Source organism: Lissotriton vulgaris, unplaced genomic scaffold (assembly GCF_964263255.1).
Source record: "Lissotriton vulgaris unplaced genomic scaffold, aLisVul1.2 SCAFFOLD_1556, whole genome shotgun sequence".
Taxonomy (NCBI): domain Eukaryota; kingdom Metazoa; phylum Chordata; class Amphibia; order Caudata; family Salamandridae; genus Lissotriton; species Lissotriton vulgaris.
This window is the reverse complement of record NW_028250769.1, coordinates 81724-97711: the sequence shown is the minus strand read 5'-3', so window position 1 is coordinate 97711 and position 15988 is coordinate 81724. Positions and strand designations below refer to the sequence as shown.

Genomic DNA, 15988 nt, shown 5'->3' with positions numbered 1-15988 from the left:
CCATCGCTACCGGGTCCGGATAGTGGAGTACCCGTGGCGTGTCTCGAAGTTAAGTAACACGCCGGGCGTGGCCTAAAGCTCCAAAACAGGAAGCAGCAAGACCCGGTGGGTCATGTGGTATCGGTGGTAAATGGGGCGGCCATGATGGAGTGGAGCGGGCCGTTTTTTTTGTGCTTAGATAGTGAGTAGATACAATCTATGTTCTCTCCATGTTCTAGGTGTTACTCATTGTAGGAACAATGGTGGATAGAGAGAGGCGGGTCTTATTATAGTGGGTAAATACACAATCTATGTACTATCCATGTTCTAGGTGTTGCACATAAGCAGGACAGCGGTGGATGAAGAGAGGCGGGTTTTATTATAGTGAAGGGTCTCTAATAAAACGTTTGTTTATGTGGTCGATGAGGCCCAATAGAGCTAAAATGGCCACAGTCTGCCCGTGGGTGTAACTGATATTGCAGGATTGATTGCCCATGCCAGGTAGAAGGTGACCCGGCTAGTGTTATGGTAACATGCCCAACAGTTAACGGCCATTATTAAGCATCAATAACATGGTTTAGATCAGTATGGGGTTTAGCCAATGAAACGCTCGCTAGTTATTGGCAAGTTTAGTTGTCGACGGTCACGGCAGAGATTGGCGGCCCTGTGGTCGACCGCGACAAGGTGGGTTAAAGGAAGGCACTTGGTCCTAGTGTAGAATAACTAAGTGCAGAATGGAAAGGGCCCAAGGCTTCGTGGAGGTGATGTGTTCATAAAGCACTCCATGGGATATCCTCATTGAGTCCCGGGCTATCAGTGGATAAACGATGTATCCACCTTTGTTCCTTCAGGAATAGATTGTGTTTTGATTTATCTGGGGGGGTTCAAGAATTAGCCATGTCAGTGAGTCAGCAGTGTGATTTTGTTCTAGGAAATGCCTGCACATCTTCGTGTTTTTTTTTTTTTTTGCTACGGAAGTTGCTTCTGTGTTCCGAGATACGGATTTTGACGTGGCGGGAGGTCATGCCCACGTATTGCAGACCGCATTGGCATCTCAGTGTGTAGATGCAGTTGGAGGTATTGCAATTTGTGTGGCTCCTTAACTCCCACAGAAAGGTGTCTGTCAGGAGGATGGTTTTGTGTATGCTGGTAAACGGGCACGCACTGCAGGAGCCACATGAATAGTGTCCCCGTACTGGTGGTAATTTTTGTCTGTGCGGTTCAACCTTTTTGGGCCTTGTCTGTACCAGAATGTCCTTATTGTTCCTTGACCTCTTGAAGGCGAATCTGTGTGTTGCAAGATTGAGATCACCCATGTTCAAAATCTGCCAGTGTCGTTTGATAATCTTTTTGATTTCATTAGAAGCTGGCGAAAAAGTGGTGACACAGGTTATGAGATCTGTCTCCTGTGAGGTAGGAGTATTGTATTCGAGGAGGGCCCCCCTGTTGTTGTTTTGTGCCCATTTACGTGCCCTATAGATCTCTCTGGTGGGGTATCCTCTGTCTCTTAAATTCCGGGACAGTAAGGAAGACTCGGTTTTGTAGTCTGTCAGGTTGGAACAATTGCACCTGACCCGTAGGCATTGTCCAAAAGGGAGATTCAGTCTCGGGGCCTTAGGGTGGTGGCTGGTAAAGTGGAGCAAACTGTTGCGATCTGTATGGTTGCAATACATTGTGGTATCGATTCTACCCCCCACTAGCCTGATAGTAAGGTCCAGGAAGGCAATTTTAGATGTAGAAGCCGTGATGGTAAAAGTGAGATAGTTATTCAGCGTGTTAAGCCAGTTGAAGAACTCTTTTGTATAAGTCTTCAGTACCTGACCAGAGCATTAGGATATATACACTTAACCTTCCACTGCACAGGCCAATTAGCATTGCATAACCTACTCCAAGGCACTCTAAAATCCACGAGAACGTCACACAACACCAACAAAACGTGGAAAGCTTCACATGTCTGACCACTGAAGCAGTGCGGGTGTTTGCCTGGACCCAGCACGTAATCCACTGTAGTCAAGTCACAGTGACTGATGACGACTCTGTAAACGCAGCTCTCGGAATGTTGATCATTTTTGGGCGGTCTGCCTCACCCATGCCTACCACAGGCGCAATGACTGGCGTAGAGATGGCTGAAGACCGCTGGGTATAATACTTGCCCATTCTTTAACTACATAGAGCAGCAAGTACAACTAGGAGCTTTCATCTCAGAATTGTCATCTTTTGATATCCACACAGCTAAGGCTCACATTGTCCGCAGAACAACCTCTCCTTTCACTGTTGGGCTGACAGTACCCTGATTTCCTTAAAATGTCCAAGCCTCACTGGAGTGTTACTTGTCTGCTGAGGGAGGGAGTAATCAGAAACAGTGCCTTTAAATCATAGTGGTCGTAGGTCCACGTCTTCTGCTCATTAATCCAAGTCTTAAAACCATGCACCTTCACAATGATGACAGTTTCCATCCATGAACTCCCGCATTTGCGCCGGTACCAAACCATGCATCTTTCAAACAAGACTGCCTTTGTTTCGTCTCTCGAGTTTACAGGATTCCAATGGTGACCCGCTAATCACTGTAGAACTCAACTACACCAGTGTCCTGTCCTAGGCTCACCTCACTACCAAAACCACCTAATCCTGAAGCACTGGCTCCATGCTGACTTTATTAAACAACACAAAGACGACGCCCCCCCCCCCCCCCCCCCCCCTCTTCATTCTGAACAAATTCCACTGGCCAAGATCGGATCTAGTTAAGTTCTTTGCTTGTTCACTTAGCGTGACATTCCATGTCCAATGACATTCAGAACATCTCCAGTACCCTTTATGCAGTGGTCCATCACAGCAGCCTCTAAATGTGGCACATGGGAAGATGGATGCATCGTTCAACGGGTTCCAAGGCCTTGCATCTCTGACCATGTCCATATGACACTTTGTTCCATTTTCCTTCCTCAATGAAAGCTCAATGACTGCCACCTTCTCCAAACTAATTTGAACTCTTGCCCTGAGTGAGGCCATGTGCAGGAAAGAAACACATCTAGAGATAATTCAGTTTGTGTTGTGGACAACAAACCTAAATACCATGATATCTTTCATCAGGTTAATTTGTAGGATCCGCCAGACACTCTTTAGAAGTCACAACTATGGTAGTAGATCATTTGATTAGACCCCTCTAAAACATTTTAGATATCTTTGGACGACCCCAAGGCTTCAGGGCTAGCTGATAGATAACATCTAAGAACAGCTCTGTGCAAAAAAAAGCTTTTGTCTCTTATTCTGACATTACAGAATGCTGAACAATCACACCAGGCGCATGCATATCCCAAGCCAAGGGTGAACATGCTACCAATCTTGTGGTACCACAGCTGCATCATTTGGTGTGTCTTGTGATCTTTTCAGACATTTTGTGCCTGATAGCGCCCAATACTGGGCAGCATAGAGGTACTATTAAAATATTTTACGTAGCTTTTATCTAATGTTTTTTTTAATTTGTTGCATTTTGCAGGTGCCATCATGTTTAAAAGCCCTGGAATGAGAAGTTCAGCGCTGGCCAGGGCACAGGCTCAGCTGTCCGGGCAGAGAATCCCGATGGCCCCCAAGGATACTAACGAGGAACTGCAGGTGAGGGCCCATGTTGACTCTGCAAAAACCGTACCATAACCTGGACCCCTGCCCTCTTCAACGACATCCCTTTCATGCAGGATTTACTTATACATTCTGACATTTTCTTTCCCACTTGCCATAGAGTCCTGCTCTGTCTGCAGAAACCGTACTGTAATGGTATGGTATGGTACTCCCAGAGTGCCTGGGTACAAAAAGTGATACAGTCGGACATGCTGATTTCATAAAGACAAGATTGTAATGCAGGAGTTAACTTCCAGGGAGATCATTAGAAATTATGTTCCCTCCGAGCAACGTTTATCTGACGTGAAAGGGCATTGGCATTATTCATACCGGTACTTATATTGCAGTCCAGATGAATCTGATCAATGTATACATTATCCGGGGCAAAGAAGACACGTCTAAAACCTACATGCATTTTTTTACGTTGTAGTCTAAAGAAATATTTTATATAGATTAAATAGCAGAACCCCATAGGCTCGTATAAGCCTTCTGTAATTATGCAAGCACATCTGTTACATGAAATGAATTATGCCTTATGGTTCAAAGTATGTTTCATAGTTTGTGTATTTTGTTTTTCTAGGAGTACATGAATGCACTAAATAAAAAAGCCAGTGTATTGAAAAATAAAAAATCCAGCGCTCCTGGCCTGAGTGATTTGAGCGATCTTTCCACAGAGGGTTCAGAAAGCCCACAAAAGACAAAAGACAATGAAGCTGTCAAGCCCCATAAAGACTCTGTTGGTCAGAGCAGGTTCCTAAAGAAGAAGCAGAATGTAGAAGAACCTGCGTTAGCGTCACAAGCCCGACCAAACATACAGAACGACAATAGGCCGAGACCAAGCTCCAACCCGGTGCGCCCTTCCACGACCAGATCTAGTGCGGCCCTGAGCAAGCTGGCTGAACTGGAGAACAAGATCAGGAGCAGGAAGCTGGAGGCTGAGCCTTCTGACGTGGACTCGGATCTGAGGACTTCTGATGAGCGGCCATTTTCTGCCAGGTCTGGCAGCGATCTGAGTGGCAGAGGCAACCGGTTTCTAAAGAAAACTGATGTGGATCAGAGGCTTCCAGGAGCAGCGATTCAGGGCCACAAGACAGTGAATGTTGGCCCTCCCAACCAAAGGAGGACAGCAGCTAAATCAGAGGTTGCCCTGGAGAGCGAGGAAGAGGAAATCAAAAGACTCATAGGGAGCTCAGTGGAATTTTCTGACGAAAATGACAACTGGTGGAAGCGTCCAAACTCTACACCGCGACAGAGGTTTGGCGCAAAGGTAAGAGCGATTCTAGATGCGCCCCTTTGTATGTTTTAACTGACCCTGGGTTTTGACCTAGTTTGACTTCCAGACCAAATTATTGCATAATAAAATACGTTGAACCTTAAGTGCATGTGAGCAGGTTACACGGCATTTAGTCTTAAAGTTGTAGTAGTTGGCAGTGTGCAAAAAAATCGCAGTGTAGTAAAATGACATTGCAAGTTCCAAATGTTTTGTGACTTCCAATGTGAACACTGCAATTTCTTGCTATTCACAAGGATAAAGGGACCTGCAAAGTCTTGTCCCGTTTGTTGTGGCTTGTGAGAAAATATATGTATGCTTTATGATTGCTCGTGCAGTCTCGAAGCATGGAAAGATAATCAAATGCCCTTGTCACTCCAAAACCATTCACACAGTTGAAGCTAGCCCGGAGGCAAAAATCCACTCATTCAACAATTAACGCATTTGTTGAGCACCGCTTGTCACCCAGGGGTTATACAGGTGCTTGCTGCTGGTCTCATTCGAACAGCCAGGTCTCGAGTCTTTTCCTGAAGGTGGTCAGCAATGGTGTAGTGCGGAGGTCGAGAGGTAGGTCATTCCAGGCTTTGGTGGCAAAGTGGGAGAAGAAGCGCCCTTCAGTGCAACTGCATCATATGTGTGGTATCTTTGCGAGGGTGAAGTTTGCTGAGCGGTGGTTCCTGTTTGGCTGGCGGAACTGCCGGCAGTGGTTCATGTAGGTGGGTCCTTAGTTATGGAGGGACTTGTAGGAGTGGTTCAGGGTCTTGTGAATAACAGCTGTGAGCCTCTGGAGGAGCAGACCACTTGCATGGTCTGCCATTTTACCCTGGCAGCCCTTTTACAAATTGGTACTTTCTTATTGCTTTGCAATACTTGTTCCTGCAAGCATCTTAATGTAAAGATGAGCTATCAAGTTGCATACTAGTGCTAATTCTGATCCGTTTATGAAATTAAAATAAGCATGTATTGCACCATTTAATTTTTCCTTTTGGTTAACATATGACTAGGTGAAAAGAACACCATCCCCTCCTACGAAAGGCTCTCCCCGGAGAAGTTTGCACCGCACTGCATCTTTCCACAGCCAAGGCTCTGTTCAAAGGGGCCCTTCCAGACTCAGTTCCCGAACCCCCTCGCCCCCCAGCAAAGGAACCCCAAAGCATACCAGAAGAACACGTTCACTATCCAGGTCACCCATGTCCTCAGTGAGAAGCTCTCTCAACAGCAACTCCACGCCCAGGTTCAAGCTCATGAGCCGAAGTCGCACTCCCATTTCTGGAAGAAGTGACATCAAGTCGCTCGATGAGCTGTTCTCCAGAGCATCAGTGATCGACAGTGTGGCAAGCGAAAGCTCTACTGGTGAGTTTCTATCTGACCATGTATGCATGTTTTTTTTTATTTTTAAAAGGATTAAAATGTTCAGTGTTTTCGAGGAAATATGTTTAAATTACGCCTGCATGCAAATAAATGAACCACCTTAGTGCATTTTATGGCATTGAAGTGTTTCTCCGCGAGTAGATAAAGGATACTGATCTGTTATGATAGAGATCAAGAGGCAATGTTCTAGAGTTCACGGTTGGGTCCCTGGTAAAAACATATTCACAGTATAGCCTAACATGATCTACAGTTGAATATTTTCTGCAATTCTTTTAGGTTAGTTGGACATAGGCTCTGCAAGTTATAAAAAAAACCCTCATGCACACTATTGTGAAATAAAATATTTTGCACTGTGACCACATGCAGGTTATGTCGATACAAGCTCCTTTATGTCCTGCAGACTCCACATCGCCACTTCAGACAACCTTGTGGTGCGCTACACAACATAAAGCTGCAGTTTCTGGGACTGATTACAGGTCTGCATACATGACCCACAGCGAGGGATCATACCCAGTAGCATGCAACCATTTACTTAAAACTAACAAACATAGATGCTATTTTAGTGCTACCAGTGGGTGTTTGAGTTAATTATAACCTAACATGAACCCTAGGCTTTAAAACTTATGTGAGGTATTTGTAAAGCTAGGGAGCAATGACCGATGAACATAGGCAAGGGCCTAGGGATATGAAAAGGGAGGTATAGTATTTGTCAGAAATGGTTCCCTTTGTTTCACAAAGTCATGTTCTCTGAAGAAGTTGGTCTTCATCTCCTTTCTGAATTGCAGCTTTGCGGCACCTCTGGTGTTGAAGGATGATGATCCAAGGACAGATAAGTCCTGTCTTCAGGTTTTCTCTTTTTTTCTGCAGTGTTTAGTTTCTAGTATAATTACGCCCAGACTTCCTCTATGGCACTGTTCACCAGAAGTGGCATTTTCTCTGCTAGATATCCATGGTGATTGTTCTGGTGGTGGGCTTGTTTAAAATGCAGGCGCTCCTTAAAGTGATGCAGGCCTAGAAGGGGATTGTGAGAAAATTGGGTTTTGCTGTCGTACCCCCCCCCCTGGCGTTTGATGCAACTTTGCCTGAGAGTACTGGGTCCCTGCTGTCCAGATTGCCAGTACTAGTTTTCTTTTTCTAAAAACATGTCAAACATGGTACTTCTGTCCCGTAAGGCCCTAGTAAGTGGTACCCCAGATACCTAGGGCCTGGAGTCTGAAGAGGAGCCCCTGCGGACCCCCCCCACTATGACCATGGCACTGCCCCTGCAGCTGGTATGCCCCTGTGAGGTTAAATAATGACCAAGTCGACATGGCTCCTGCCTGTGTGCCATGCCAGCTAGCACTGCGTAATATACAGGTAAGCAACCCCTCTAGCAGGCCTTCCAGCCCTAAGGCAGGATGCACTATATCTCAGGCGTGGGCATATCTGCAATAGCAGATATAACCCAACACTATTAGGGTATATTCCTTAATATTTTAAATGCCAGTGAAGGCTTAGATAGTGCATGGGCTGGGAACCCAACAACTCTAGTTCCACAGCACCATGATGGCTGCACTGAATACAGGAGTGTTCAGTACCAAACGACTCCTTTCAATAAATCCACACTGATGCCATTGTAGGATGTATTGTCCCATGTATCCAGAGTGCACCTCAGAGGTGCCCCCTGAATTCCTACCAACCCTGGTGGGATCCCTGACTGGCTGTAGGCAGCCAGCACCAGACAGGTTTTTTGACTCCTGGGTAGAGAGCCCCAGCTCTCTGGGACATAAAAACAATGCACATCCTGGGCATAGGTGTCTTGCCTCCCCCCCCCAGGATGGGCCAATGCTCGAAGAGGGAAGCTTCAAAGGCCCGCCTTTGTAATGCGACCCCCAGCCTCTGCTGCTAGCAGCATATGGCAGAGCTTGGTTTACATCCCCCACACTGGGCAGGAAAATATGGGGTGTGCCAACTCCACAGCTAAGGTGGGAGAAGCGAGGTAAAGCACAACTTTCAGTTGCCATCTTGAAGATGGGGAGAACCCTTCAATCCGGTCTAGGTTTATGCCCTCTCCAAATGGAGGGTGGCATAATATAGGATGTAGTCACCCAGTGTAGGTATCCATTGGTCTTACCTGCTACACCCCTAAATCTAGTATTTAGGTGGCTCTCTCAGGCCTAGAAACTAGAGCTGCGATGTCCTAAGAAGCAAAAAGATGACCCGGCAGAAAAGACTGAATATGACGACTGCCTTGGCCCCAGCCCTACCGGCTTGTTTCCAGCTTCTTCAAACCTGCGACCAGTCTTGCAGTCAGCGACCTCTGAAAACCCTGGGAAGATTGCTGCCTGCAAATAATACTCCAATCTCTTGTGGACAGCAGACCTGTCCAAGAAGAAACAAGTTCCAAGGACCCCGGATCCATGTCTCCAGCCCATTCTAAACCAGACGTCCACGGTCTGAGTTGCTCATCTGTGCAGTGAAGTCCCCCCCAGCGATCCTGACCTCACGCCCAGTGCTGGATGACCCCTCCTGATCTCCATGGTGGCACTTGCAGTGTGAATCCAAAGGCTTCCCTTTACCACGACCGGTTCCAGTAGGAAGACGTCGAAAGGCTCCCCTGCCCCCGAAGTCCCTGGGCCTTGGTGAGCAGAACAAAAAGTACCCCTACAAAGCCCTGCATCTCTATTTACCTCTGCTGTTGTTGGTCTCCCCCCCTGCAAACTCCGGTGCCACGCCTGCAGCCTGTTTGTCAAAAGAATCCCCATTGAACAGCATTGGGCGGCCAACGTCGAAATTGTACCCTGCACCCAGCCTCTGGTGGTGTATGTTTGTTGCTGCTGTGTGCCTCCCCCCAGTGCGTAACCTTACCCCAAAAGCTTGGCCCCCACAACCGATTTACCTACCTGCAAGCAGTGTGGCTCCAGGCAGCCCCAGTCTCCTCTGGAGAACGCTGGGCCAAACTCTGATTTTGACTTCTGCAACCAGCCGCCCCTGTGCCGCAGTTTTGGTACTCACCTGACCCTTGCCGACTTTTGGTTCAGAAGACTGGGATTATAACTGCCTTACTTACCTGTTTAATCACGATATTGTTTTCCCCAATGCATAGGATAACATTGAACTGTGCAAAAAAGTTTCTAAGTGTCGATTTTTCAAAGTGAAAAGTACTTTTATTTAAAAACGTACTTGCCTTATTGTGAAGATCTTGGTCTTAAAACAAAATATAAATAAAGTATATTTTTCTAAAATTAGTCTTGATCAACTTCCTGAGTCATGTGTCCATTATTGAACACTGCTGTGCAATAAGTGTTCTACACTCCTCTGCGTTGGGCTTAAGGCTGCTCGCACACACTACCACTAATAGAGCACTTTGGGTTTTGTATTGAGAAATGCACTCTTGGGGAAGCCCTGGACTCTGTGCAGAGTATAACCACCCCGTGGTAATACCATATGCGGAGCCAGCTTCCTACAGGGAGCTGCTCTCACACTCTACTGATATGCTCGAAGAATGGCATGCTGGTGGACCAACACAGAAGCCCCGACCTGACCAAGTCAGATTGATTTGTAAAGTGTGCCAGCATACCTTTTGACATGCCCCCATGAATGAACGAAGTGAGAACCCTCTGTAAACCTCTTTTGGGACATACATTTTTGCACTGCATGGATATAGTACACTGTATCCTTCATTCTTTACAGATTCCAGGAGCGCTTGCAACCCAAAGAAACATTGGTCCCATCTAATTCTTTATCTTTGTTCTTCAAATCCTCAGACGTTTCTTCAAGAGTAGGACATTTATATTAACCACATAGGTGTTGCCCGACCGTTCACATGGGACAGAATGACCTTACAACGTGAAACAGCTCTTACCAGGGAGGACAAACTACTGCCCCATCCCTGAACACTGGCTTGCAGACAAACTTTGATGACATTTTCATTTGGAGTCCCTAGCTGCCAACGTTTCAGAATCGTATGTGTGGCATTTTCCTAATTTTAGTGTAATCATGATCGACATTTCTAATACTGAGTGACACTTTCTAGCGAGCAAAATCAAGCATTGAAGACGAGGGAAGCCATTATACCTCATTTGCGTGTCATGATCGTCTGAATCACACAGTGTGTGTTACCCAAGACCATTCATTAAAGGGCGTGGACCATTTAGTGAATGATCTTATAGTAGGTATCAACATTCAAGCTGACTTCATCAAAGAAAGAACGTTTTGGAATGCTTAGTGGTGCAGGAGAGGCCTGTTGCTTTCTCTACAGAGGATGGCAGTTGCTCTACAAAAGCGATTAGGAGACATTAGTTGATGTTCTTATCTGCCTGCAGAGATGGTCTTGTTTTGACAGATTTTTTTGTTGTTGCATTATTATATAGTTATATGAGAGCATCAGCGAAGCTGAGAGAAGCCTGGAGAATATGGCTTGAATTCTTAAAATATGGAACTTGTTTTAAGTCAAGTCCTGTCTCACTTAGACACGAGGGGTTCTTCCACTGGGAAGTTTTCCCTGTTTTATGTTGAAAGTAAAAGCTATGGCATAATTCCATTACAATCCCTAAAAATATTACTTTTTCCCAAATAACATTTCTCATTCAATTCTGAAATTGTAATTGCGACACTCCATTTTATGGTTGTGCTGAAGCAATACTAGACATATATTTGCAGTGATTTTTGTTGTTGTATGCCTTGGGATTGTGCACCAAAGGGGTTTGTTAAAACCCAGTGGCTGCAATAATACTTTTGAGATTCCATATCAGCCCAGTCAATTCCAGAGGCAACCTGAACCTGCACTTCAATGCCAGAGGATGCTTGTCACAAACGCCCGAGCCCTGAAGTACTCTGACACGATGAGTGCTCCACGCCAGCTTTAATGGGCCGCGAAAAAAAATGCTTCCCATTTGCAGAAATGCAAACAGGCGACGCATTTGTAAGCTCAATCCACCTACTTCCTTTCGACTCGGTGCTTGGTTCTTAATGATGAGTGGGTGCGCATGTGGCTCCTGGGAGAACAGAGCCAAGAGTTAGAGAGCTCTTTATTCATTTAAATCCACAGATAAATAGCTTTCTTTCTTCGGGGATCAAACCATGAACAGTCCATACAACAGGTTTCCAGTGCTGAAGCCACCTGCTTGCCCCATGGTGGAGAGTCATTGTTGATCACCCGTGCTCTGGCATCGCAAAGCACTTTGGTGGGCCTTTGGAGGAAAAAAAACTGAAGATGGTTTCTACAGTATGGGAACATCGTTGGATTCGGGTCAGCATCATACAGCGTCGTCCTGCCTCAACCTATGGTTAACACCTACAATTATGTATTATTCATTTAAACAAGATGCTTCTCTGACCCCAATCAGGAGAAATGAGGAGCGCTCGCAACATGTTTAGCTAGACTTTGCTCTAGATGCAAAGCCACTGTTACTGGTAAGTAACTGTTTACTTTTCCTTTGACAGCTATTGATTTGGTGATCTTTTCATGTGTTATTCTACACATTCTGACCATGATAGGTCTCTAGTCGGTTTCTACCAATGACTAGAATTTAGCATACACAGTCCGGTATACGTACACGTACCTGCCTCACCCATGCCAATTCTTATCATTCTCAGATTTCAAGGTGAACATCCTGAGCCTTGATGATTTAGCACCGAACATCCAGTTGGACACACCAAGAGAGATGGAGAAGACCCAAAAAGTAAGTATCTCTTTTGGTTGTCTTTTCACATCATTCTAGTCTAACATAAAATTCAAATTTCCTTTTTCTGCGATCGACATTAACAGATGCCCAAATAGGATATTTTATGTGTGTTGTGCTTCTTTAAGGGATAAGGGCCCTTCAGGATTGACTACTGAGGCACAGATGGACGGGGTGATTTACGCAAAGGAACAATGGATTTATAGGCTGTGTAAAGGCATTTTGTGGTTTTAGGAATCAGAGTAAACATTTTAGAATTTATCCGCATGGAAACCACATGTGAATAGACCCGAATATCTCTAAACATAGCTTGCAGTTGTACAAAAACAATTGGAAATAACAAGAGGACAAGTGCTTTTAGTTACACCAGACAAAAAGTGACCTGCTTTAAGCACAACTAGTAGATTGCTCCCTTAAATAGACAGTGCCCACTTCCTCTTTAATAGGGTTTCTGACTAACCATCCATTTTTAACAACAAGAAATGAGTTTTTTAAACCAAGTCACAGGTTTATTTCACATTTTATTCCAGTTTGTAGTTTAAAAAAAATATTTATATTCATTCAGTAGAAAATGTCTGAAACAATGATATCATTTAACTCTGAAAAGCTCAAAAAGAAACTAACTGTATGAAGCAGAGTGCCTCCATAAATTGCATTTTTAGAGAATGTAAGCGGACCCCATAGAGGGTGTTGGACAGGCCTCGTGAAGGGGCTGCTCCCTCCCCGCATGATAAGGCCCGAACACCGGCTCTCCCGGTGTCCCCAGAAGAACCACCCCGGCAACCCACAGAAGCAACCCGCAACTCGTCCCCAACGGGACGCCTGCTCCCGAACACCCCGACATCGGCTGGCCCGGGCCGCCATCAGCAGCATTGCCCCGGCCCAGCCGCCATCTTGGACACTGCACCACGAGGCTGCGTGGCCTCAGCTTGACCCCAACCCTGGGCCTGGCCAGGCCCCGACATCGAGGCACCACCATCCACCCAGGAGGTGAACGAACCACTTGGCAGGTCAATGGGAGAGAGGAGTGTCGATGGCTCTCCCCCGCCAGGTGCCGATCGCCCCCAGCCTCCCCGGGCGCTGGCTCCACCCCCCTGCTGGGTGTCTGGACTCCCTCATCCCGGACCTCCTGACCTCCCAGCGCGAGGGTCCGGACATCAAAGGAGACCAGACCTATAACTGGGGCAGCTCCAGAGCAGGAAGGCAGTTGTATCCTGGAGTCGAGAGACACCTTGAAGAACTCATCCTTGACGGACTGCTGGCGCTGCCGCAGCCCTGCCTTGTGAATCATCGATCCTGCCTGCTGGCGCTGCCGTGGCCCTCTGCAACCTACACCTTCGTCGGGACCTGCTGCCGCCGCCCATCTTTGTGAACCATCGTTCCTGCCTGCTGGCGCTGCCCTCTGGAACCTACACCTTCGTCGGGACCTGCTGGTGCTGCCGCGGCCCATCCTTGTGAACCATCGTTCCTGCCTGCTGGCGCTGCTGCGGCCCTCTGCAACCTACACCTTCGTCGGGACCTGCTGGCGCTGCCGCGGCCCATCCTTGTGTGAACCATTGCCTTTGCCTGCCGGCGCTGCCGCGGCCCTTCTCAGACGAGACTTATCATCCTAGCCTGCTGGCGCTGCCGCGGCCCGACCTTCCCGAACTCCGAGCTCGAGGATTGTGAGCTACCCATCTTGCCACCCCCGTACCAGACCGGTACCAAGACTGTCCCGCTACCTTTTCCCCCTCAGAGACTAGAATTGAGAGGACCCTCGTGTCCCGACCTCACTGTACCGTTGATACCTGTGCTTTAAGAATCGTATATAAAGAGTGTTGACCTCATCCTTGTGTGGTGTCCATCTGTGGGGGGGAAGTTACTTGTCTGTACGATCGCTGGAGACGGCCCTCACCGGAGGCCTCTCCCCCTGTCCTCTGCCGACCCTCCGGGTCCCCGTCTAACAGAGGGTATCTGTATTAGGTACCTGCACGGTCCCCTCTACAATACACCGCAATAAAACCATCTCTTTTTCCAATGAGACTGGGCAGCCAAAGGTGACATAATTAAATTTTGTACATAATTTTTTCACTCTAAAATAAAGATTTCCTGCATTTTACAAGTGGTGTACAAAACCTTTGTGAAGATGTTCATGATGGAGAATTATTCGTTCTGCTGTATTACCTCCTATTTTGTTGGATGAGGAGGATTCAATTTTTACTAGAATTGAGGGTGTTTGGATTTGGATTCTACTTGATTGGAGGGTAGACAAATATTCCTGACTCCGTGCACTAAATTTCTGTGCTTAGTGAGTTTTTTCTTGCATCATAGTGTCTCTGCTGTGGATTACTGTGCAGAGGCTCAGTGTGGTACATAGAGCTTGAACCTGTTGGGGATCCCCGACAGGGATTCTCTGTTGGTTTTTAGATGGAAGGCCATGAAAGATATTGTCAATAACAATTACGCTTTTGAGGAAATTTAGTTTTCCAGAATTTGGGGTGGACTGGGATAATTTGTAACTCTTGCTTGTATTCCCGCAGCATTTTGGTGTTTTAGTTCAAATGAATTCGATTTTAGTGTACACATAAAAAGAGTTTGTTTCTCTAGTTGATCAACCGCTAGTCCAATGTAGCTGTCTTTCTCCATGAACAATGACATGAAGTACCAGCTTTGAGTAACTCAAAGTATATCGTCGTTCCTGTTCATGATAGGACTGTCAGGGTTTCGACCTCAGGGTGGACTTGGTGAGGGGGAAGATATGCTGCCACAATTTTCAATAAAGTGTGCTTGGAACATTCTAGTAGGATTTCAGGTGTGACGTTGTTGCAGGTCAGTCATTTGGTATCCCTGTATGGTTTTTTATGGCTGAGACATAGTTCATGAATTATCAGAGTCCTTCTTTCTGTGGCAGCAGAATACTGAACTTTGCATTAGTTGCCCCGAGTGGGGTTTGTGGAGACGGCCCACATGCACACCCCCTGTACTCAAACAAGAATAAAACCGTTGGGCATACAACATACCAACAAGACATGGCAAGCCACCATCAAGTACAACTATTGTCACTTCTGGACACAGTTTCCTTTGAGGTGGGCAAAGCTATTTTCCAACTGGGGGAACACATGTTTCTCCACAGGACTACGCACTACATGTAAGGGTTAAAGTTAGGTCCACCAATGTATCCAGTGGTTTGTACTTTTGAGACGCCTCGACACCACACTGTGTAACCCACAAAGCAATTAGAGTGGATGTGATTGAATCAATGGTACTGTGTTGCTCCTCTATCTCTTCTGAGGCCAAATCCCCTAACTAAGAGGTGACCATCTTGTCTAACATTTCAGCCCATAGCATCAAATTGTCCTCTTCTTTCTCATTTGTTCGCACTTCTTTCATATGCCTCCTCTCCTACTGCGGAGCTAGCTACGTCCCTAATCAAGGCCTGCACCTTTGGACCGTTATTTGCCAACCAACATATGGTTAGTCATGTTTTATCTACTAGCAGCCCTAAGAATAGAAGGTAACTTCTGCTTTTTATTTTTGGGGAGGGTAGAGCTCCTAGTAGAGTATTATTTATTGGCATTTTTATAAGAATTGCTGAGACTTCCTTCTTTCTCCGTATGAACTTCCCCCAGTATTGTTCCACCTCAACACAACTCCAAACCATATAGAGCAAAGCCACGCTAGCATTTTGCATTCAGGGCATATGTCAGTTCTGGTCAGGTAAAACATGATGGTGCGAGGTAAGTATGGTACAACACATGAAAGTGAAGAAGTTTGAACCTGACATTACTGTAAACCTCCCTCACCTGGCCACATGCTACTCCCCATCCAACAAAGGTTCTTATGTGTCCTCCCATCACGATCCTGCTTTCAAAACTATTGGAAACCATGTCTTCATATGGTATCTGAGATATAAGACACCAACCCCCAAGTCGATCCCATATCTAATATGACTTCAAATATGTCTGTCTCGGCCAGAGCCAGTAGGAAACCCGCCCAGATATCACATTTCAGTTACCTTAGCAAACTGCATGAATTGGCTGGCAACACCACTCGAATATTTTTGTATCTCCTGGAACATAATATAGTTCTTTGTGAAAAAGGTCAACTAGGTTTT

The 15988-nt window shown here is 46.2% G+C and overlaps 1 protein-coding gene across 2 annotated transcripts in view; it reads left to right on the top strand.

The window, feature by feature from the left end:
• The window catches only part of LOC147663124 (uncharacterized protein C19orf44-like), a 35648-nt gene that overhangs the window by 9588 nt on the left and 10072 nt on the right, over nt 1-15988 (top strand). For both annotated transcript variants that reach the window (XM_086950654.1, XM_086950653.1), the window contains exons 2-5: nt 3473-3588; nt 4172-4858; nt 5866-6214; nt 11810-11895. In XM_086950654.1, coding sequence (XP_086806780.1) covers nt 3481-3588; nt 4172-4858; nt 5866-6214; nt 11810-11895 — 1230 coding nt within the window. In that variant the 5' untranslated portion in view covers nt 3473-3480. The remainder of the gene's footprint in view (nt 1-3472; nt 3589-4171; nt 4859-5865; nt 6215-11809; nt 11896-15988) is intronic.